At 47.2% G+C, this 21,780-nt stretch overlaps 9 protein-coding genes across 9 annotated transcripts; 3 read left to right on the forward strand and 6 right to left on the reverse strand.

Annotated features, from left to right (window-relative positions):
* Nucleotides 1-2,704: 2,704 nt before the first annotated feature.
* On the forward strand, nt 2,705-4,393 carry ARB_01473 (cytochrome P450, putative; the record flags this gene model as incomplete). The annotated part of the gene is made up of 4 exons (XM_003012167.1): nt 2,705-2,746; nt 2,814-3,923; nt 4,003-4,169; nt 4,225-4,393. 4 exons carry the CDS (start codon nt 2,705-2,707, stop codon nt 4,391-4,393), a joined length of 1,488 nt encoding a protein of 495 aa, XP_003012213.1.
* Nucleotides 4,394-4,995: 602 nt separating this feature from the next.
* ARB_01474 (uncharacterized protein) lies at nt 4,996-6,077 on the forward strand (the record flags this gene model as incomplete). The annotated part of the gene is made up of 3 exons (XM_003012168.1): nt 4,996-5,030; nt 5,209-5,824; nt 5,865-6,077. 3 exons carry the CDS (start codon nt 4,996-4,998, stop codon nt 6,075-6,077), a joined length of 864 nt encoding a protein of 287 aa, XP_003012214.1.
* A 209-nt stretch (nt 6,078-6,286) lies between these two features.
* ARB_01475 (uncharacterized protein) lies at nt 6,287-10,747 on the reverse strand (the record flags this gene model as incomplete). Its single annotated transcript, XM_003012169.1, has 3 exons — nt 6,287-9,763; nt 9,824-10,657; nt 10,730-10,747. 3 exons carry the CDS (start codon nt 10,745-10,747, stop codon nt 6,287-6,289), a joined length of 4,329 nt encoding a protein of 1,442 aa, XP_003012215.1.
* A 285-nt stretch (nt 10,748-11,032) lies between these two features.
* ARB_01476 (uncharacterized protein) lies at nt 11,033-11,593 on the reverse strand (the record flags this gene model as incomplete). Its single annotated transcript, XM_003012170.1, has 1 exon — nt 11,033-11,593. One exon carries the CDS (start codon nt 11,591-11,593, stop codon nt 11,033-11,035), a length of 561 nt encoding a protein of 186 aa, XP_003012216.1.
* A 474-nt stretch (nt 11,594-12,067) lies between these two features.
* On the reverse strand, nt 12,068-13,810 carry ARB_01477 (copper-activated transcription factor GRISEA, putative; the record flags this gene model as incomplete). Its single annotated transcript, XM_003012171.1, has 2 exons — nt 12,068-13,590; nt 13,708-13,810. 2 exons carry the CDS (start codon nt 13,808-13,810, stop codon nt 12,068-12,070), a joined length of 1,626 nt encoding a protein of 541 aa, XP_003012217.1.
* A 548-nt stretch (nt 13,811-14,358) lies between these two features.
* Nucleotides 14,359-15,853, forward strand: ARB_01478 (mitochondrial outer membrane protein (Sam35), putative; the record flags this gene model as incomplete). Its single annotated transcript, XM_003012172.1, has 3 exons — nt 14,359-14,419; nt 14,572-15,383; nt 15,455-15,853. 3 exons carry the CDS (start codon nt 14,359-14,361, stop codon nt 15,851-15,853), a joined length of 1,272 nt encoding a protein of 423 aa, XP_003012218.1.
* A 166-nt stretch (nt 15,854-16,019) lies between these two features.
* On the reverse strand, nt 16,020-16,831 carry ARB_01479 (methyltransferase, putative; the record flags this gene model as incomplete). Its single annotated transcript, XM_003012173.1, has 2 exons — nt 16,020-16,685; nt 16,748-16,831. 2 exons carry the CDS (start codon nt 16,829-16,831, stop codon nt 16,020-16,022), a joined length of 750 nt encoding a protein of 249 aa, XP_003012219.1.
* Nucleotides 16,832-17,328: 497 nt separating this feature from the next.
* Nucleotides 17,329-18,275, reverse strand: ARB_01480 (uncharacterized protein; the record flags this gene model as incomplete). Its single annotated transcript, XM_003012174.1, has 2 exons — nt 17,329-17,954; nt 18,020-18,275. The coding sequence occupies 2 exons, from the start codon at nt 18,273-18,275 to the stop codon at nt 17,329-17,331; spliced, it is 882 nt and encodes a 293-aa protein (XP_003012220.1).
* A 446-nt stretch (nt 18,276-18,721) lies between these two features.
* ARB_01481 (uncharacterized protein) lies at nt 18,722-19,099 on the reverse strand (the record flags this gene model as incomplete). Its single annotated transcript, XM_003012175.1, has 1 exon — nt 18,722-19,099. The coding sequence occupies one exon, from the start codon at nt 19,097-19,099 to the stop codon at nt 18,722-18,724; it is 378 nt and encodes a 125-aa protein (XP_003012221.1).
* Between the last annotated feature and the right edge of the window lie 2,681 nt (nt 19,100-21,780).

Consider the following 21,780-nt stretch of genomic DNA (forward strand, 5'->3'; position numbering starts at 1 on the left):
TGCTCTGCTCTCTGTCATACTCTATTACTGGACTACCAAAGATCCCAGCAGGGCCATTCTATGATCAACTTGAGCAATGGTGGGTGGCATTACCGGATCCTCGCAATTCACTATATAAAGTCACTATCACTATATGTGGTAATTTACCGCAGTACGGAGAGGATAGACGGAAGGTTTCTGCAGTTTGTCCCTCGTTAACGGGAAGAAACTCAACTGAGCTTTTGGCGCCACATTGTAGCTTTCTGCAGCCTGACGTACTAAAAGACGGACGTTTAATGGGTAAGAGTAGCATTGCTCCTGTCATATAATCATTTTAAGCCTAACACTTCTGCTACTCAGAACCTCCAATATCTGCTATGCAATCTAATCAGGGACGGAACATAAGACGAATAAGAGATCATGGTGACCATAGACACACCGATACAACATATGCCGACATTGATAATCCAGAGCGGCGCTTACCGAAGCGCCCGCGGTTGGAGTCACAGGTTTCCGGTACGCAAAATGCTTCACACGATGAGATATAAATACTCATATTGACAGGAAATCCCACATTTTTTGGCGATGGCCAATACCTCTCGTTCTCATTTATGAAGCGCCATGTGATTGATAAAGTTCCTGAACCGTTTCGGAGTGGAATAGAGTCAAGCAAGCTATGGAAAGAGGAGCAGGAAAGTGGCGGGCTGTTAGTCACCAACTGCTTATCCCTATATTTGCCGGAAAAGATTAATGAGGATGCAGTCTTGCTTATTAGGATAGGGTATTATGAAGGGTTTAATATTTCAAATAATTTAGGCCTCGGTGATCCTTAAAGGGTTGTTGTCTAGGCTCGAGATAGAATAGTTGTGAATATGAATTCCTCACCTCTGACTTAATATCAACCTTGCCTTTCGAATTTCACCCACGCTCGCATCACGTAGCATCGAAAACCAGCCTTCACATCTCTAGTGGTTCGTCCATCTTGAGGACCGAGTTTGCCATCCGGAACGGGTATGCCCTCGCTATTAGCAATATTGCAAGAGCGACCTTCAAAGGTCATAGTCATGTTTTCTTGTATCTCAAAACACTTGTTTGATATTTTTTCCCACTCGCCGTTAAGTGCCTTTTCCCCTACCGCATTTAGCATCGCTTATTTCAGTTTAAATGTGCAAGTGCTTCTCGTCCCAAGCCCTGTATGCAGATTGCAATATCAAGGAGCATTCTGTGTTGCTGCTCTTTAATGCCATGTTTCAATAATTTTATCCTCTGAATGCGGGAGGATTGAAAATCAAAAATTCTACCCGATGACTTCGTTGGTGCCCGATAGAACTTCGGCGGCGTGCAAGTTCACGTGGCTCCCCCACTATATTGTCCCGTCCCGTCCCGCCCCGTGCTGTCTTGCCCCCTTTTTTATGCTTGATCCGAAGGCCGAATATGCTTCATCCACTAATGAGCCATCTCCTGTATGGCATTAGCAAAAATAGACAACAGTACGGAGTACAATTCCAAGGTAATTACCTGTGCAAGTAACTAACTCTCGCTTGAAGATCGCTACGTATTAACTAGTTAACGTTCAGACCGCCACCAAGACGAGTTAAGCATGTTATAGAGCCTGTCCTATGTTCCCTTTGGGAACATGAGCCATCTGCGAGTTCTACTTACTAACACAAAGGATGACTAATCCTGACATCTGTCGATCTGGAATAGCGGCCAATAGCAGATTAGATAATTACACCAATCAGATTTGTTTCACGTGATAAAACCATGTTTCAGCTTAGTAAGCCAATATCAAGTCGTTTCGTGGAAAAGGGACAAACAAACGACTTCTTGATAACATTTCCTGCTATGTACCACGCTGCGACCCCAGGGGGTGACAACCCTGCGCAAAGCTCACACCGAGAGTGTGGGTATAAGACTAACGTTGCCCAAAAGTCGGCATGTTCTCCCAGAGGCGTTTCTGCTCACAAATGCCGGAGCTTCGTCCTCAGGATGGAAATGTGAAGAACGTCGAAATGGAGTGTTGGCATACTAAGTCAGTAATATTCTTTGCACGCGGGTCCAGGGCTACCGCTGCTTCTCGTCTCTCGTCGTCACTGGCTGTTCATCCACCCTAGTATATGAGATGGGGTACTACAAATCGCATGAATCACCTGTGTACGACCATCTGGTCGCGAACGGATAAGAAGCCACCCGATACCGGGATTCATTTCGCCTCGTTTCTGCAATACACACATCCATTACACTTTGATAGTGAGAATGTCCTTGTCAATAATTTGGGCTGGCAGAAGCCCTGAAACCAAGGCGCCGATCTGAAGATCACAAGGATATCCTCAAGGGTGGATTGTTCGACCTTTGCATAAATTTGGCTTCATAAAATATCCTCCCCGCACAGGAAAACGGATGTGCCGGCTTTACGTATACGACTCGGAGCTTTCGATTCCAACGTTATACATTGAGCATAAAGTTCCTGCGATGCCCTGTGCTTAATGGCCACCTTATGGGCAGATAGTTGTGTAAATTGAGTATCCCCACACGTTAACTTTCCCCCACAGCTCAAAGTCTACTACTTAAGGACACTGTCTATCCGGCTAGATCAGCCCGCAGATTTCGTTCTACTCTCTCATATATGTGAATGATCTCACGTATATGTGGATAGTTATATATTTTGATACATAGGCATTCATACGTCACATTTCTCGTCATGGCGCCCCTAAGCTTAACAAGCATGACAGTCACTGAAGGATGCATTATCCTGGTACTCCTTGCGGTTAGTCGAATAGAGATACGGGTAGCTGTACTTGGAATTTGCGGTATCACTAAACGACTGCGTCTAGGTACTCTACATCATCGGAAATGTTGTTTACGAGTTGTTCATCAACCCGCTAGCCTCAGTTCCTGGTCCCAAGCTATATGCAGTTTCGCAATTCCCCTTTCTATACCAATCGTACATTGGCATTTGGCCTTTTACTTTAAAGGAGCTCCATGATAAGTATGGGCCCGTAGTCCGGATATCACCTATGGACGTCTCATTGATTGCCCCCGACGTGTGGAAAGAGCTCTACACACCGAGGAGTCGTGTGGGTGAATTCAAACGAGACAATACGTTTCGTGTTTTGGACAAAGACGGTTCAGGCATTGCAGATGAGGATATTATGGAACACACCCGGCATCGTCGTATGCTTTCCCACGCATTTTCGGAGAAAGCTTTGCGTGGCCAGGAAGGAATTATGCAGAGCCTTGTGGACATGCTAATCTCTGGACTCAAATCGCATATCAAAGAACATGGCTCTGAGCCAGTTAACATGACCAAAAAATATAACTGGGCCACTTTTGACGTCATCGGAGACCTGGCCTTTGGTCAGCCATTCGGGTGTTTAGAGGCGGATAGCCCCCACTACGTGATAAGCATGGTTAACGATCTATTTTATCATATGATTCGGACACAACCCTTTAAACGCTTCCCGCTACTCAGACCGTTTCAAAGCTTGATTGCATCTCCATCAAACGCTATAACTACCGTTCAAAAATTTGAAAAGTTTGCGTTTGAAACAATAAAGAAAAGGATTGAAAATGGAGATGCCGGAAGGAAAGATTTTATATCATACATGCTGCCTCACAACAGTACAGGGGAATTCACCGAAGCTGAACTGACATCTAATGCTGCAGCTCTAATGATTGCTGGGAGTGAAACCACGGCAACCACCCTCACCGGTGGAACTTATTTCCTGCTCAAAAACCCTCCGGTTTATCAACGTTTAGTCCAAGAGATCCGATCGAGCTTCAAAGAAGAAAAGGATATTACGATAAGCGAATTGGATAATCTCCCATATTTGGCCGCTGTCTTGACGGAAACACTACGCATATTCCCTCCAGTACCTGGCATAATGTCCCGTGTTATTCCTAAAGGGGGTAAACATCTATGTGGCTATTGGCTTCCAGGGAAGGTACGTTACTTCTTAAACATACTTAGTGCCTTGCTGTGCCTTGCGCTTTTATCTCAATTGCTCATCAATTTTTGTATAGACTGTCGTTTCCGTTTCTCAGCTGTCGGCATATCATTCAGAACGCTACTTTTCTCGCCCGGAGGAATTCATCCCCGCACGGTGGATGGGGGATCCACAGTTCAGCAAGGATTCAAAAGATGTATTTCAACCATTTTCAGTTGGGCCACGGAATTGTATTGGCCAGAAGTACGTCCTCCTCCCGTCTGCTACTCCATAGGTACTAATTCATTCCTTCATATAGTATGGCAAGAGCTGAAATGCGACTAATCATGGCTAAAATTCTCTGGAATTTTGATCTAGAACTCTCACCCGAGAGCGATAACTGGAATGAGAAGCTGATAATTTATGGGCTGTGGAGGAAGGATCCTCTCATGGTGAAACTCAAACCTGTTAAGAGGTTAACCCACTGAGTTCTGCAGATATGTCTCCAAGCATTATTCTTCTATATAACCATGATTTAGTGATTGCGTTCATAGTGCATTTTCCTATTTTTTCCAGCAAGTGAAGCCTACCCTCTTAACCCAAAACCAGATACTTGGTCGTATATGGAAAACCTCAGGCCATCCTCGGCCCTAACCTTAAGTAGTTAAAAGTCCTGGCAGCGGCCAGGCTTCCACGTGACCCCCGAATAAGGTTTAAGCTTACGGAGTACGGCCCGCATAAAAAAACTTTCATTTCACGTCACCCCACCGGGCTTAACTAACTACTCCTCACCTAGGCCGAGGGCATGAAAGGGCCGGGTATATCAATCCTGTGGGCTGCTCTAGGAAATGGATAATTCTGTGGCGGTTACTCCTGCATTTACGAAGGCTCTTCCGAAAATAGAGGTTGGTACCTTGGCTGCAAGCTAAGCCATTGTCAACTGGCTGTTGGCTAATGTCTATTTGAAACAAAAATGAGTTAGCTTCATGCCCATCTGAGCGGAAGTATAAGCCGGGAATGCCTCCGTGAGATATGGCTGCGAAAGAGGGAGCATGACCCCAAGCTGCAGGTCCCCGATCCAATGATAGCCATGCCCCCAGGAAAAGTGGACTATTCCCTGAAGACGTAGGTACTACTCTTTTAATATGCAACATGTACTATTTCATTTGATATTTTTTTTTTCGACCTTGGGTACTTCCCTTCCTCATCCCTAGCATTTCTTTAACGTATGTATATATATATACTAACAAGGAAATACTAGGTTTTTTCAGGTCTTTTCCAATCTGATCTACTTACTTTGTAGTGACTTAGAGAGTATCCGATATTCTACAAAGCGCGTTCTTCAAGACTTCCAGGGCGACGGTGTAAAATACCTTGAACTGAGAACTACACCCCGGGAAATTCAAGAACAGGGAATCTCAAAGGAGCTATATGTCTCCACAGTGCTTGATGTTATAGATGATTTTAAGAACGAGGCTATGTCGACCTACCTCATCCTATCTATCGACCGCACAAAGTCAGCCGCTGAAGCGGAGATTCTTGTTGATCTTGCTATCAAATTCAAAGACCGCGGGGTCGTTGGTGTTGAGCTTGGCGGCAACCCCTCGAAGGGTGATGTATCCATCTTTAAAGGTGCATTTTCAAAAGCAAAACAAAATGGCTTAGGTGTTACTTTGCACTTTGCAGAGGTAGAGTTCTCATCTTCACCCAAGGAACTCACCACGCTACTTTCCTTCCAGCCTGATAGACTTGGTCATGTCATCAATGTACCGGATGATATAAAGGAAGAAATTTCTCGTCGCAAAATAGGACTTGAACTCTGTCTATCGTGTAATGTGCACGCGAAGCTAATCACAGGAGATTACCCGGATCATCATTTTGGCTATTGGAGACACAAGGACTGCCCAATTATCCTCTGCGTAAGTTTGGAATTATCTACATACCTCTAGTGTGTAAAAGGTTGCTGACATGAGAACATTGCAGACTGATGATGTCGGTTTCTTCTGTAGCCCAGTCTCCGACGAGTACCTACTAGCAGCCACAAACTTCAACCTTGACCAGTCCGCATTACTTAACATCTGCAGGAAAGGGGTTGATAGTATTTTTGGTGGGCCTCGGGAAAAGGAGAGACTGTACTCCTTAATTGACAAGTTTGAAGACAAGCTTCAATAGCCCGTACAAATACAGGTCGGAAATGCCGTGCCATAGATAATAACACTAGGAATATAAGGCTGCGATCTGCCTTGTGAATGATCAGTGGTATTCTTTTTGCTAAATATATACATTTTACAATCCAGTTCGTAATTCTAATAACTGTAAAGTGCCTGACACAACAATGCCTCCCAATGCTAGAACGCTGTAGCAAGTTAAATACAAGACTTTTAATTATGGTCCCACTTTCCAAATCGAATATAATCGTCGTAGAGGGTCTTAAACACCGCACGGCTAGAAGAATCCATCCCTGCGTTCATCGCACGCATCGTACTTTGCGACATGACGTCCAGAATCACATACATCCCTGGCATCAATGCTGCTTTCATTTCAGGGGGAATATGCCCCTTCAATTGGCATGATGTGTATTCCATGACGAGATACTGCAGATACTGGCCTGCCAGACTTTTCACTTTCTTTGTATTATCGTTCAATGCTTGCTTAGAATGTCCCACACCTCCAGGTCGTTGCACCGAGGAAACAGTTGGGTCGCAAAGAGAACTAAGAAGGCGGGAAAACTGTGTCCCATGCCTAGGTTCCATATGATGGCTGCCCTCAATCCAGGGTGGGCGAGCTAAAACCGCACCAGATGAGTTTGATGACTTCTGGTTGTACGTGAATAAGCATCTTAAAAGTGCTTGCATGACCGGAAGAACCAGGTGGAATCGGCCGCTAAGCTTTTGCCGATATAGGGTGAACAAGGTGCCGAGTAGTTTGCAGAGCCTGGTATGAATAGTACCCGCAAATTTTGCGTCAATTGGCGGGCCAGAAGGGGACACAATGAGGCAAATATTCGCCAAAAGGTTGTCTATGTTCCATTGAGTGACAGACCTAGATTGTGTCCGTAAGATGATGTCCAGGGCTTCTGCTGCTAGACAGAAAGACTCAATGGAACCATTGTGAGCTAATGCCGTAGAAACCTTGGTGAAAGCTGTTGAGATTTCAGTCGAAGCCGTAGAATCCCTATCTTGGACAGGGCTCATTCTAATGACAGAAATCCCTAGCAATAAGAGTCGGTAGCCATTTTCCTCACCCGATAGATCTGCTTCACACATATTATGGATCATTTTCACCACAACATCTTCCTCCATCTCCGATATTTGAGCCTGTATCCTGTGGATGAGGGAACGTTGGTCCTTTCCATGTAGCTGCCCGAACGGAAATAAGGTCATGCAGTCATGTAGTCGTGATTCAAAATCAGCACTCGGTGCCTTCGAGGCCAAGCTTAATAATTTCAATTGCTTTCTCACAGACATTGGCAAATTGTATTTGGACGTGTATTCCTCAAGTTTGCGTAGTTTCTTCCGCGAATCTTTGCTTTCACGCCGAAGATCCTGGAAGTTGTCTAGAGCGCACAAAATTCCAATCAAACTGGCCGTGTCAGTACCCTCGTATGTCTTCTTCATGGATTTTGTCAACGTATGCAGGCCTGAAATAAGGTCATTGAACACTTTGTGCCTCAGAGTGCAGATGGTCTGGAACCGTTTTTCGCCGAGTTGATGTTCACGTTTGTGCAAATGAGATAGAGAAAGTATAAAGAGAGGGTATTCCATGGTTTGATAACTCCGGATTGGCAGGTTTTCAGTTGTTCTCGAATAAGCAGTATTCAAAAACTTTGTAACTGAATCCTGAGGTGCTGCTTCGAACCGCACGGTGATAGCTTCATATAATTTTGTGAATGTGTCAAATAGCAACTGGGTATCACACCCACCGTCCATACTAATTGAACGAGAAATCTCCCAGATTTTATCCGGGTCGTCTAATATTTGGGCAGATGATCTTGCACTCTCTACTAGCCTGGTCATAAGCAGTAAAATATCCACTTTCATCTCTAGTCCAATTTCACCACTAAGGAGGAAGGAATGCAGGGTATCAATGATCAAACCGCGCTGCGAGCGGGATACTAGACGGGTGGGAATATATAGAAGACTGCTAATCAATACCCTAGACGGGTTCCTTTGATTTGTAAGTCTATCGTAGGCTACCTTTACCAGGTCATCCACAATGGCGGTCAATTCCATACCAGACCCAAAGCAGAGAAAATCTTTCCAGATCTGCGAGAGTTGAATGCTTGCGGTAGAAGTGGGTTCGTTCTCCAGTGATACGAGTAAGTTAGTGAATAGAAGTTGACGTGTGTCGGAAGTCAGAGAGGCCAAGTTTTGGATGTTACCGAGTAAGGCGGTAATGCAGGCAATAACAATAGCAACAGGGGTTGAGAGGTCCCCCGCTTGACCATTCCAAGTTGCAAAGCTGCTCTTTAAAAGATCCTTGAAACTTGATAATGTATTGTGGGTAGATTTATCAACGTAGTCGTTAAAATCGGTACCCGATGCTCTGCTTCCAAGACTAAGAACAAAATTGTAAGACCAAAAGGTTTCCAAACAATCCTGAGTTGGAACAACCTTAGGATTCTGGGCAAAGAATTCTATCTTGCGTAAAGCTAGAGGAACCAAAGAGTGCCTCACATCAAACTGGATTAATTCTGAGCAAGCCGGGTATCGAGAAACGGAATTTTGTAAACACCGCCATATTCTCCATTTCCAACAGACTTCCGTACGGGTAGAGGAGAAAGTATTTGATAGCTCTTCCAATATTTGCTCGTAACGGCTAATTGAAATGGCATCGAGCCCACTTTTTATTGGAGACATCAGGAGAGAGTCAAGGACAACAAGAGAGGAATATGCGCCAGGCAAATTATCCCCAGAAAGTTTTATTAGGCAAATTCTCTTAAGAAGATCTCCAATTTGTTCATCAAGCTGAGTATCTGAAGATGCCAAACACTGTCCACAAGCTTTGACCACATCATCACTCTCCCAGATTGAGATTAAATCTTGTTTTTTTGTCAAATGCCGGGATGACTCTGACTCGGCAATCTGCTCAGCCCATAGTTTGATGAAAGCAGGACCATCTCGGGCATTGAAAAACCCCCGAGCAAGCGGAATGATGATTTCATGTTTGATTAAATCATGTAAATCCCCTGAAGCAAGTTCATTTTGTAGAGGAAAAGCTGTTATTCCAGCAAGCAACGAATTTAGCAAGGCGACAGACTGCTCAACGCCGGAGTTCAATAGAAACACGTCCACATCGAGCCGTAATATTCGGGCTATCAAGCTCCATTCAATTCCATCCTGAGTTCCTGAGAGGCCGGAAAATTTGCTTGCAATCTGGACGAGGGTAATTAAAGAGAGCTTTAGCTTTCTATGGATGGCTACATCCAGGAATTCTTGTAGCAGAGTGACATCCCTCATTTCCCGATCCTCCTCCAATGGATAGCCGGCCTGCGACACAAGCAGAATGAGGAATGATTCTAGCCAAGGTGTTTCATGAACCTGTCGTCGAAAATTATTTCTTGGCATAGAACGAATGGAGATGTCAAAGAGCGTCGGGAGAATGATCGCGTCAGCACCAGACAGAACAGGGCTTAATTTGGTGTCGAATTCATGGCTAAGCCGCTGAGCACTCTTTGAACTACTCTCATTTTTGGTATCGGCTGCGGCTGAAGAGAAGAAAACCTCGCGAAAGCTGAGAACAACGTGGAGGGCTACCAGTCGCTCTAGGCCATTGACAAGTTCTAGGTCGTTCGAAAATTGACGTGCAATTCTAATCAGCCCTAGAGCGCCAACCAATGCATGGGAGACAAAAATGTCCTGCAGCCAATGTTAATCTCCGATATATCATATGTTAAAATGTGAAGAAAATGAACATACATTGCTAGACGCGGTCGAACCGTTCTCATGATGGTCTGATCGGAGAGTCCATATCTCTAACACCGATATGAGAGATGTATGAAGTCGGTGTGGAAAAGATGTAGCAGCGACAGCATTCACGCGATTAAGAGTAGACTGAGCATAATTGCATGCCCTCCCAATGATGATAGCGCTTGTCTCAGCACTCCCACGCAAGACCAGCTTGAGCTGAGCCTTCAGCACATCTTTGGATTGCGGAATTTGTTCCGTAAGCTTTATAAGAGCGTTAACTGATTCGATAATCGCAAGGAAAGTATCGTAATGGGAGCTCTCTTCCTCGGGTTTTGTGTTCGCGATAGGCTCATCTGTCCGCGTACGCTTCCGACTTTGCTTAGAAGAATCAGAGTCCGGCTTCCGTTTCAATGGCGACCCAGCCTTTGAATTGTATTCCACCTGATCGTAAGGGCTTGCATGGCCGCTCGAAGAATCCAATCCCACTAAGGAATCCCGTAGGAGGCCAAGGAAATCGTTTTCGCTCAGTGTGAACGCCAGGCTCCTAATAGGAATCCGCATAAAGAGGATGCGCAATAGTATCCAAGATCGGCCATTATTCCGGTATTCAGTCGATATATCTGTAGGGCCTTTCAACTTCTTCAGCAGCCATCGCAAAACCCATTCTTCCTTAGGTGCGGAGTGGGCGGGAGTAATTGACGGAAGTTCGCCATCGTCGGCAAAGAGATCCAAGTTGTAGTCCTCAAAATCAACCCCAACAACCCTTGCAGCCTCCGTCAACTGCTCGATCGGAGACCCTGAAGTCCCCTTTTCCAGGGCAAGCAATGCTTGATAGGCAGGGAGCTGGCAAGCTAATATTAGTACATTTCACTCTACAAAAGGGAGAGCAAAGAGCTATATAACAAATTGGCATACCTCTGGCTCTGATCCCATCTTAAGTTACTTCAATCACCTTTAAAAGGCGGCTGCATGCTATCGTTCTTCTTTCCAGAATTCATATCTTCCTAATATCAAAAGGCACTTTGAGCCGGAACAGGTCCACTACCTCCCGAATTTTTTTTATATCCGGAGATAAGATCATCCGGCTCCGATCTTCGCTGCCCAGCGCATTTCCCGAAATCAAGCAAGTCCGATCGAACAGTAGGAACAAACACACGAACGACTCTCTTCCAGACACAAAACGCCGTAAGTAAGATGCCATATAGTTGTCAATTGGTTCTATTTGCTCACAAAACTTCCATAGGTTTTTGTCAAGATGGCTGATTCCGCCGAATCTACCCAGTCTGTGCCTGTGCCTCGTGCCAGCAAACCTGTCAGCGAGACTCTACTTAACGAAAAGGTACGCTCTTCGGGCCCTGGGAAGATCCATAGTCCAACATGGCAAGAAAGGAAGAAGAACCATAGATTTTGGATCGTGGAAGAAGGATATGGCTGACCGATACGTTGAATTGGACTTTTTAGTGGGACCGCGCAATCTCCTCCCTCCTTATTCGATCCTCCGTTGGTCTTGGGTTTGGTGTTATATTTTCGATTCTGCTGTTCAAGCGACGAGCATGGCCTGCATGGGTAGGATTGGGCTTCGGCGCTGGTCGAGCCTGGGAAGAAGCTGATGGTATGCATCTCCAAGGCACTCTTCCGTTCGTTCCGTTCGGATGTGGGATATGCTTTGATGGGCTGTTGGTATTTTGTTGAAGAGAGGTTACTGACCTGTGTTTCATACAGCTTCTTTCCGACGAGGCGATCAGCCATGGTCTCAGAATCTCCGATTTCCAAGGTCATCGTAGATGATCACAGAGGAACAACTGTGCGGCTAAAGTGACGAGGCCAGGAAATAGAAACAGCAAAGAGAGAATATACCATATGAATCTACCCTTCTCTACACCCGGCCTTACTTGACCTTTTCTCTACGCTGGATATACACAACGGTGTTCGGCTCTGTATACCTAGCTCAATTGATCCTTTCAAAATGTTGCGGGCCTGTACAATATGGCATTTTTCTCCCAGTTTTATCAGTGTTTTTTAGAAAGAGGATATAGGGTGATTCAACTTAAACAGTGGTCTCCTCTATGCGGTTCTTCCTTTGTTTAATAAATATCTGTGGTGCATTTTTCACATAATCCTGCTTAAAGTGTCACCAAGGGGAGGAGAGGGGAAAAGTATAGCCATAGCTCTATCTACTCAGGGTATAAAGCATAAAAATAAATACATGAATTAAGAGGAAATTGCATGGTCTATGTTCGTGTCCGGCCATTTTTAAGCAGGAGGAGATTCTAATGGAGTATGGCCAGGATAATGAGGATTATATCCACTTGAAGCCGAAACTTGTGGGTGTAGATGCGCCTGCGCGTCTGTTTGCATCTGCATCTGCGAGAGGGGAGGCGTTTGAGTCTGCATTGAGAATAAAGAGGCAGCCTGCTGGGTGTTTCCGCCTGAATCGCTCACTTGTGGTATGTCTGGAGGCGGGGAGGATTCGGCTGAAATGCCGTTGTGGCCATGATGAGTTAAACAGCCAACGCAGGCACAATTTATGCCGCAGTGGCAGGTCCCAGTGAGATTCGTGCAAGGATCAAGCATACTAATAGGGTATTCCACTGTGTAGTAAGCAGCAGGACTCATCATCAGTTCACCGTCACTAGCGTGTTGAGGCATTGTCGCCGGTATTGAAGTGTTATTGTTGCTGTTGTCACCATACCCCAAAAGTTGTGGCTGGAACTGTGCAGAATGGACGTAACCTTGGGGAAGGTGGTTCTGTCCAACAGCCGCTAGTGTATGAGACTCAGGAGGAAGACATGCACTATAAGGTGGTGAGTGGACATCGTCATTTCCCTCCGGCCCCTGATCACCATATCCGGACGCCATCATGTAACCCATTTCTTGGATATAATGTCGTGTGGTGTCATTGTAAGGATGAGATGCACAACCAAGACACTGACATCCGTCTCCACAGCCACAGTTATGGCCTTTGCACCCAACCTGAGAACTAGCAGGGCCAAAACTAGTGTGAAGCCCAGGCGGTAAGCTGTCAGCTGGCCCGAATTGGTCAAATGAATTGAAGTGGTGGTTTTTTGCTGATTCAGGGTTAAATGACGTTGGAGGAACGGAGTGAGCGGTCGGAGGATAGTGTGGATATTCGCTTTCTAAAGAGTTGAGGAGGAAAGGAGCGGGAGAAGGGTTAGATTCTGATATAGGAGGAGTTGAAAGTGATTTGTGAAGTAGATTGTGTTGGATCGGATGAGACTGTAAAGGAGTATCAATTGACGAAGAGGCTAGCTTGTAACCAGGAGCTTTCTGTATGTTATCCATAACGTTGGCCGAAAAGGAGGCATTTGACGAGCGTTTGGGGCCACAGCATCCGCCATTCTGTGGCGTATGTGTTACGGTAGTTGACGTGTCCGGGCTTTCTGTCTTCTGATATAGGCCGGAGTCTGGCTTTTCATTCGCTACCGCTATCGAATCATCCGCATTAGGGTTTCCCGGCGTAGAGGTCTCATTCTTGACTTGAACCGGTGAAGTCAGCATACCTAGCCCCCTAGATACGCTATCGGCGGAGGCCTGGATGCTATTCTGGCGTCTGGAACGTTTCTGAATGCGGTTTGCACTCGCCGAAGGGGTTGCAGGGGTAACCGGTGCAGATGTTACACCAGTTGTCGATGCCCCCACTGACGTTGGGCTGCCAGAGAAGTTTGGTTGCTGCTGAGTTTTTTGTTGCTGTTGTTGCTGCTGCTGTTGTTGTTGTTGCTGCTGCTGCTGCCCCGCTTCACCAGGAGCCATGGGCACTTTGTACAGCGGCCGGCAGAGACAAGTAGAACCTGACAAGACATGTTAGTACTGCGGTTAATGAGGATATCAGTGAGAAGGTATCTAGATGAAACTGATACTATTAATATGCTTACCTTTTGGTATTCTAACCATGAATGCATAGAGTTTCTGGCAGCTGCAGGTACCCTTTGGATGGGGGCATTTCTGGAGCGGACGACCTGCCTTGGGCACTTTCATCATGAGTCTGTCGAAGTGCTGGCATTTTGACGAGCGGTGTCCGCGTATGCATGGTTCGCTGTAGTGTTATGTTCGGTCAGCTGGTGTGTTATAACAAATAATTATTAAACCGTTTGAATAGTCGGTTTTATTATAATTGTACGGAATAGAGAGGAATCTAACCATGACCACTTGGCTCCCTCCTCGTCCAGAGGCATGATCGCGTTTCGTATCCTCAGGCTTCCTCCAGCTGGCTGCGGGTGCCGGCAGGCCTTCTTAACAGAACAACGGATCCCTCAAGCGCCACAGATCGCCAGGGCGGATAGGAAAGCGAGTTCAAGAATCTCTCTCTTGTTCTTCCTTTGCTTTTCCCTTTCTCTCTCGTCGACTGGCGGGACAGCTGGTTTAAGAGCGATCTGGACTCGTCGCTCTCTCCCTCGCTTGCTCGTTTCCTTGCTCCCTAACCACTGGTCGACTAGCAGGATGCCTGCGTGAGGCGCGGGCACAGGGCCGGGGGGGGGAAGAAATATGTGACGGCGGGCAGGGATGGCGGGAGTGATAACTAGCGAATGATAGCGCCACTGCAAACGAGAGCAACAGGTTCACTCTCCAACGGAGTCAACCCTCGACGTAAAAGAAATATCATACACTCATACAGTCCATACGCACAGCTAGCTGGCCAGCCGACCTCGCCGTCCTCGTCTTTGCTTCTAATAAAACGATCGAGAGGAAGAAGAAAAAAAAGGCGACGTCAAAAAGAAGTTGAGGAGCGGCGGCGCTAGGCCCGAAATGGAAGGCTATAATTAAAAATTGGCCACAGCTTTTTGTTTTTAATAATAGAAGGACGAAGACGGCGGCGAGAGACGCTGGAACCGACGACGAGGAAGACGACGACGACGGCAACGACGGCGACGACGACGAAGACGAAGACGACGAGGAAGACAAAGACGAATTGATGCCTGCGAAGACGGACTCGGCGATGAAGACGGCGGAGGAGGGACCCAAGTCGTGGCTCCCTGCGATCCCCAAGCCTGTCAAACGTCTCTTCGACCAGTTCCCGCTGGTGACCTATCCCCCCAACACCGCGCCGGCGAGCAGCTCCAGCACCGCCGGTCCTGCCTCCAGCACAGGCGCCGACACCAATGTAGGCGCTAACGAGCGGCCGGGCGAGCACCGGCTGTATATCTTCACCAGCGCGGACGCTGCTAGGAATGGACGGCCATCGGTGAACCCGCAGTGTCTCATGTGGCAGGTCAGCAATCCGTCTTCTTCTGGCGCCCGCAGTCTGCTGTCTGTTGCGTTTGATAGGCTGCCGGACTTGCATTTTGCTGACAAGGTAGAACAGGCATATCTCAGGTTCCGCGGGATAGAATTCCGTACGGTTCCTTCCAATAATCATGCTTCCCCCGACGGGGCCCTGCCTTTCCTTCTCCCCGCTGGGCCAGGAGGCGACTCGGAACCGAGCTGTGTCGCCCCCAGCAAGTTACAGAATTGGGCAGACACAAATGCAAAGCATCAGTATACAGAAGCGAAGATCAGTGGGGTTTTGAGGACCTACAAGTCACTGCTAGAACGCAATATACGCGATGCCTGGGTATGTACTATCCATCAGGGGGAGGCGACAAAGACGCCGGACAGCTTTAACTGACGCGGGAAACGTCATAGCTCTATACCGTCTACTTGGATAGTTCCAATTTTGAGTCTATCGCAAAAAAGGCATACGTGAACCCCTCCACAACGAATCCGCTGGTGCGCGCGACTCTCGCATATCAGCTTAAGGAGGCGGCAAAGGACCAGCTGCAGCGGAAAGAAACTTACATTGACCCAGACGATATACTCGCCGAAGCAAAGCAAGCCTTCAAGTCGCTCTCTTACCTACTCGGAGACAACGACTATTTCACGTACGGCTCCACACCATGCTGGTTTGACGCTGCTGTTTTTTCGTATACCCACCTAATACTCGACGAGACGCTCGGCTGGAAATTCAACCCGCTGGCATCATACCTCGAAGAACACCCCAACCTTGTACAACACCGCCAACGACTCTTAGACAAATACTTCTAGAACGACAAGACATGCATAATACATTCGCGGGAGGAACGGCGTTGGGGTGTAGCATATATTCATCGTTTTGTTTATCATTTTTTTATAGAGAGAGAGAGAGTCATTTCGTCGCATGTATACTAGCCAGCCATCAACATCATCATTACTCCTATCTTTTTGAATCTAGTCACTTTCTCTGGAAACACCCACCAAACCACACCCGGACGCCAATATACTTCGACGCCCGAGTCCCCAGAACAGGGGCAAGTTCCTCATCCAGCGTCACCTCCTTCATCTCCCCTACCAGCTCCAACCCAAACTTCGCAGCCTCCACAACAACCTGTTCTGCACTATGGGCATAGCTTGTCCCACGAACCTTCATCTTAGTCTGTGGATCGACAAATCCGGCCTGAGTGACGCCGCCCATTTCCGAATGCATGTTCGTAAGCAGCAAACCACCACCAGGCTTCAGAATGCCTGCCACGGCTCTGAAAAAGTCCTGCATCGGTACATGTTCCACCACTAGGGTTGATATGACTCCATCTGCTGCCAGCGCACTTGCAGGTGGCCCAGTAGGTCCCAGAATGTCATACAGCTCTAGCTGAACATTGCTCGCACTTGCAGTGCGTTTGCGCGCCAGCTCAAGCATCTTCGCGGACGGATCCAGGCCAACAATCATTGCCTCTGGTGCGCACTGCGCAAGGGGTAGTGTGTTTCTACCTGTCCCGCAACCAAGATCAACGTACTTCGTCTTCTCGCTTGGAGACTTGTTTAGTGACAGAAATGCTGGTAGTAGGGTCTTCATCTCCAATGTGTCCAGTGCCTGGAGGAAGTTCCCGTCCGTATCATATATCTGTGAACCAGTCAGCGGATTCGTATAAAAACCATTCGTCATCAGGCGTCTACTATGCATACCTCTGCCCATTGGTTGTATGCATCAATCGTGTTGATGTATTTGACCTCCCTCTCGGGTGCCGTTGTAGTCTCGTTCTGTGCCATGTTGGTAGTAGGTATCTAGATTTTAAGGCTGTACCTGAGCTCTCCCGCTTCTTTTTGTTTGTTTGCTCCGGCTGATTCTCAAGGGCCTCTACACCAGCGATGTTTCTCGTCTTTTATGCACAGCAGGGATTGGTGAAGGTATTGGTGTTGCAAGAAATACGAGTCTTTGACTCATGGATGACTTCCCTCTCTGGGACTCCGAACCTGCGCCCTGTAGTGGGTTTTTCGGCCAGGTTTTTGCTGGTGGCAACACACAAAGCTCCCGTCGACTCATTATTTGACCAGTTTATGTCCACGTATCTACAGCGCATTGAAAATAGGGGGGTTTTGTCATTATGTTGGAGAAAGTAATGAAAGAGTAAAAAGGGCCAATTCACCTTAACGCCGCGCGCGCGAAAATTAGAGACAAGAAAAACAAAGTCTTAAATACCCAAGCTGCAAGAATCAAAAGCAAACAAACAAGGAGCAGGGCAAGAATATATACAAAAACAAAACAATTAAAAGACAGCACTGCCAAATGGCGCTGTCTCCTTGAGGTCCTCTACCAGGTCTTCGACGTTACTCAGATACCTGCCAAGAAGATTCTGTTTCTCTTCGGTCGTTTTTGTGTCTGCACTAGCTGCAGAGCGCCTGCGCCCAGGAGCATCCACACTGCGTGACGTTGGGCCGCCATGTTTGCTTGGGCTGCGCTGTAGGCCAGCAGCTGTGTTAGGCGCGCTGGCATTCACAACTGGTAGCTGTGGTGTTTCAGGCATGAGATAGAAGTATAGGAACTCAACAAGTTTCAGCTTCACTTCTCGAGACGTAGATCGCAACTTGAATAGGGATGTTATCGTGAGAAGGCCGTCAAGCTCCTCGAATGTGCGGGTGTTGGTAGGCGTGTCGAGCAGGGCCGTAACCAGAGTCAGCAGAGTGGCAGACTGGATGGCAGGACAGTTCGCTGGCTCAAGGAGGTCTAGCAAAATGTTCATATATATCTCTCGGGCGAACAGAGCACGGGAAGGTGGGTGGAGGAGCAAGATTCCCTGGATAAGGTCGAGCGCAGACACGATGAGGAGGTCATTTGTGCCATTGCTTCCGCGACCAAGCAGGTGTTCGAGGCATGATATTAGGCGCAGAGCAACTGAGGTTTCACAGGTTAGCTTACGCGATAAATACTAACAAAGGGAAGACGCAGGATCGACACACCATTCCATTGAAAGCCATCTTGAAGCTTGTAGAACTCTCGGTAGGCTGGATCGTCACTCAGCTCGCTTGTTGACTTTGGCGGCGACGGAGCTGAATCCAGGGGTATCATGGACCGTCTCTTCTCGGCAGCCGTCAGCTTTGATCTCGAGAGGCATATCTGTGCCAGAAGTCCCTCGACCTGTCGGAGACCCTTGCGGATCTTGCCCTGGTCGTAGGAGGAGAGATAGTCGAAGGAGTGAGCGAGGAGAGCTTCCATCATGAAGCGCGTAGGCACTGGGAAGGGCGCTCGATGTGGTGTTTCTTCCTGACCGCCGTCTGTATCTTCTCGTGTATTTGTTTCTTCCAGAAGAGGCCCGAAGCGCCGTGATGTCGCAGCTGCAGAAGATGTCGCGCGTTTAGTCTCGATCTTATCTTTAAAGCCGGCGACGAAAGCAAAAAGATAGCTCGTTTCCGAAAGCGGCTAAGCGTCAACAGGCCGCCGTTGCCGAGGAAACAGGCACGTGATCTAAGCGCCGGCTGCTCGGATGAGGCGCGCTAAAATAGAAACAACGCAAGGGAAACCTCAGGGGTTCGTCGATCTCTATATCAATATTACTGGCTGGGTACGCACAGATGTCGACGAGGATATCACAGACCCTGCGTTTGGCTTGTAGTTAAGTGAAAATGTGCCCCGAAACCACCCCGCGGTAAATACACATACATTCAAGTCCCTTCCATCACCCAGTCTTCACCTGAGGCCTCAGGCATCTCCACCTCCGCGGCAAGAGTTGGCTGAGCAGCAGCAGCGGCGGGAGCAGGGTCATCGGCAGACTTTGCTGGGCCTTCTCGACGGAGATTGGCAGCAATAGCCTCCTCAAGGATTGAAATCCTCTCCTCTTTCCAGAGGAGTTGCTTTCTTTCGACAGCTGCCGCCTCTCGGAGACGGATCAGCTCCGCCGCTTGCGCATCCATGGAAAGGCTACGGAGCATCTGCCTCGTAGTCTCCAGCTTCTCTTCCCCCCCTTTCTTCTTCTCTATCTTTTCCTCTTTCTTCTCTTCCCCTTCCCTTTTCACTGGCCTATGCTGGGTGCCACGCCCCATCGCCACGCCTCGCCCCCTCGCAACCCCCGTCGGCTGTCCATGATGCCGGCACCCGCACTGTGGGCGTGGACCCCTTCCCCGATTTGCGGACTGGGCGAAGGTTGATCAATCGTCAGCCATCTTGATCCAAACACCATTACTTTAAGGGGGAACCCTTACCCTGGTCATGGCTTGAAACTCCACGAGGATAATAGAGCTATGTATGACGTATTAAAATAACGCCTGTTCCTGCGTTTGGAGATATATCAAAGCATACGTATGCAAAATTTGATTCGATTGCGGATAAGGAGAGAAATAAGGAAAGAAGAAGGAGAAGAAAGAGAGTGGAGAAGAGAAAGGAAAGGTGAGGCACGAAAAAACGCGCTAGGGTTTATTGCCCTTTGGGAATGCCTGTCCTATCAAAACATTGAGCGCCAGGAAAATAGGCCCATAGGCAAGCCCTCAAAGTAAACATTTGTGATATTGTTACTAATACAATCTAATATTCCACGGACAGTTTCTTCTTGGAGTAGCATTCCCTTGCTTTCGTTGCATCTACCAGTACTCCGTTTAAGACAATATATTAAGGAAAACCCCATTGATGATATAACTGTCCCTGATAGCGGGTATCAGCCGCCAAAGGAGAATATTCTAGCAAATAATTGTATAATAACAACCTATATTGATTATTAAGGGGGTATATTGTATTTGAACGTTGTTTCTATGACCAAATCTATCGCGTGGCGGATAGACTCCAAGATTAAATATTGTTTTTCCAGTAACTAGTTAGTTAGAGCTCTTCCTAGCACAATAGTGGTATATGTAAAGCTCAAGCATAGATTCAAAGTTGTCCAGTTACTATGCGTCGTGGTTTTCAGTTTATTTGACTATCCGCACGAGATGGGAGAATTATCATGCAAGAGTGTTTTCCCTTCGCTGGAGGCGTTGGGCCTCGGCTATGGAACAGCGGGACCTCAGTCACCTGATCGGAACGTAAAATTATTGTTCCTGAATTTCCTAATTCGGCTTAGGTACCTGTGACAGGCGACTCCACAATTGGTGGAAGCTTAAAACGACGTCCAGAAGAGAAGTTTAATCGCAAAGGTAAGCAACATCAATGCAGCGAGCGTTGATATGTGGTGAAGCTATCTGGAACCAACATTTGGTGTTGAGTGTCACGTTGAAAATACTGCCAAAGAAATGAGGCCATGGACGCAGACCGACAGAAAGGCCCCCATTCCAATGTCGAGGTACTTTCTGGCAATGTAATCGCCTCTATTTCTTGCGTGGTGTTATCCTATCCTGGATCTAGTTCCCCTGCTCGTGGGTACGGCCCGTGGACAGTGTATATACAGCTACCCAGGCGTTCTTAAAACCAATCCCCCGGCTCTATTCCTAAGGGAGGCATGCGAGACAAAGCCCTAGGCTCCTCTATCCAAATATCAGCAATAATATACTTATCTGAAGACGATACCCCTTGTTATTCCACATCTATCTACGGTATATGTGTGTGATGCATTTCTTATATACCTAGTCAGCGTTTGCCCACCTAGCACGTGGACACGACTCTGCAAGTCACGCGAGTTGAGTGTTACCCCAAACTGGAAATGGCAGCGCAACTCGAGGGACGAGGGGACATCTCACAAAGATCTCTCCTGTCCTTTGCTCCTGCTTCCTCCTCCCAGGACCTTACTCCCTTAAGAGATACATTAAGGGGCTGATTACTCGAGCTACTAGAGCAATACATTTTCTAGGAGACACATGGATGGCCCCAAGAAAAACCGAGTACGTCTCATTCCTCCGTGTCCATCGTATACTGGCGTTAAACTTAGCTTCCTTTTCTGCCGTGACAAAAAGCTCATGGACTAAGGGCTGGCCTCTAAGGAGGTCGAAAGCTACGTGAAGGTGTTCACTAGAAAGGAAGCGGATGAAACCTCACCCATAAATTGTAATAATCTCTGCAAACAACAGTTTACTAAGTTATGATAAGAGATAGGGCCTCCCAGGTCCCCCGAAATTTATATTACCTTACCAGGATGCTCGTCAACCTCGTGGGAATTGCAAGACTCTGCTACTAAATATCCCACATTGTCTCTCCTTCAAGATGTTAATACCTCAAGATCCAACTTGCACACTCTTGGGTGTAATTATCAAGAGCAGGGCATCTCAAGGCGATGGCAAGAGTGGATTCCACATATGCTTATGACATATTTAACTGGAATGTAGTGGTGATACTCTCACTGACTTCCGAGCCAGTTTCACCTACTATATGACACAAAGGGCTGACTGAAATTGACAAGAACTTCAGTCTTGGTGTCATCCTCTCACTTTTTTTTTTCTTTCTTTTTTCGTGGGATAACGTGTGGGCTCTGATCCCACGACTGACATTTACCTGTCAAACAGATAATTAGGGAAACGATTGAATTAGAGGGATATTATTCAATTGGCAGTAAGTGCGACATCTACCCTTCGCCAAGGCTTAGATGGGAACTTCAAACCTGCTGTGGGATTGACTACTAATGTAAGCTCACTTCCTTAGTTATCATTCTCAAAGGATGCACGAGGACGAATATTCCCATCATTGCTATTATGCAAACTCTTTTCTATCCGGAGAACGTCTAAAATGATATATCATGGGGCAGTGAAGCAGCCAGTCTCCCGTCACGCCATCATGCGCGATATAAATGGCTATTTTCCAGTAT

Source organism: Trichophyton benhamiae, assembly GCF_000151125.1.
Source record: "Trichophyton benhamiae CBS 112371 chromosome Unknown contig00178.8, whole genome shotgun sequence".
Lineage (NCBI taxonomy): Eukaryota > Fungi > Ascomycota > Eurotiomycetes > Onygenales > Arthrodermataceae > Trichophyton > Trichophyton benhamiae.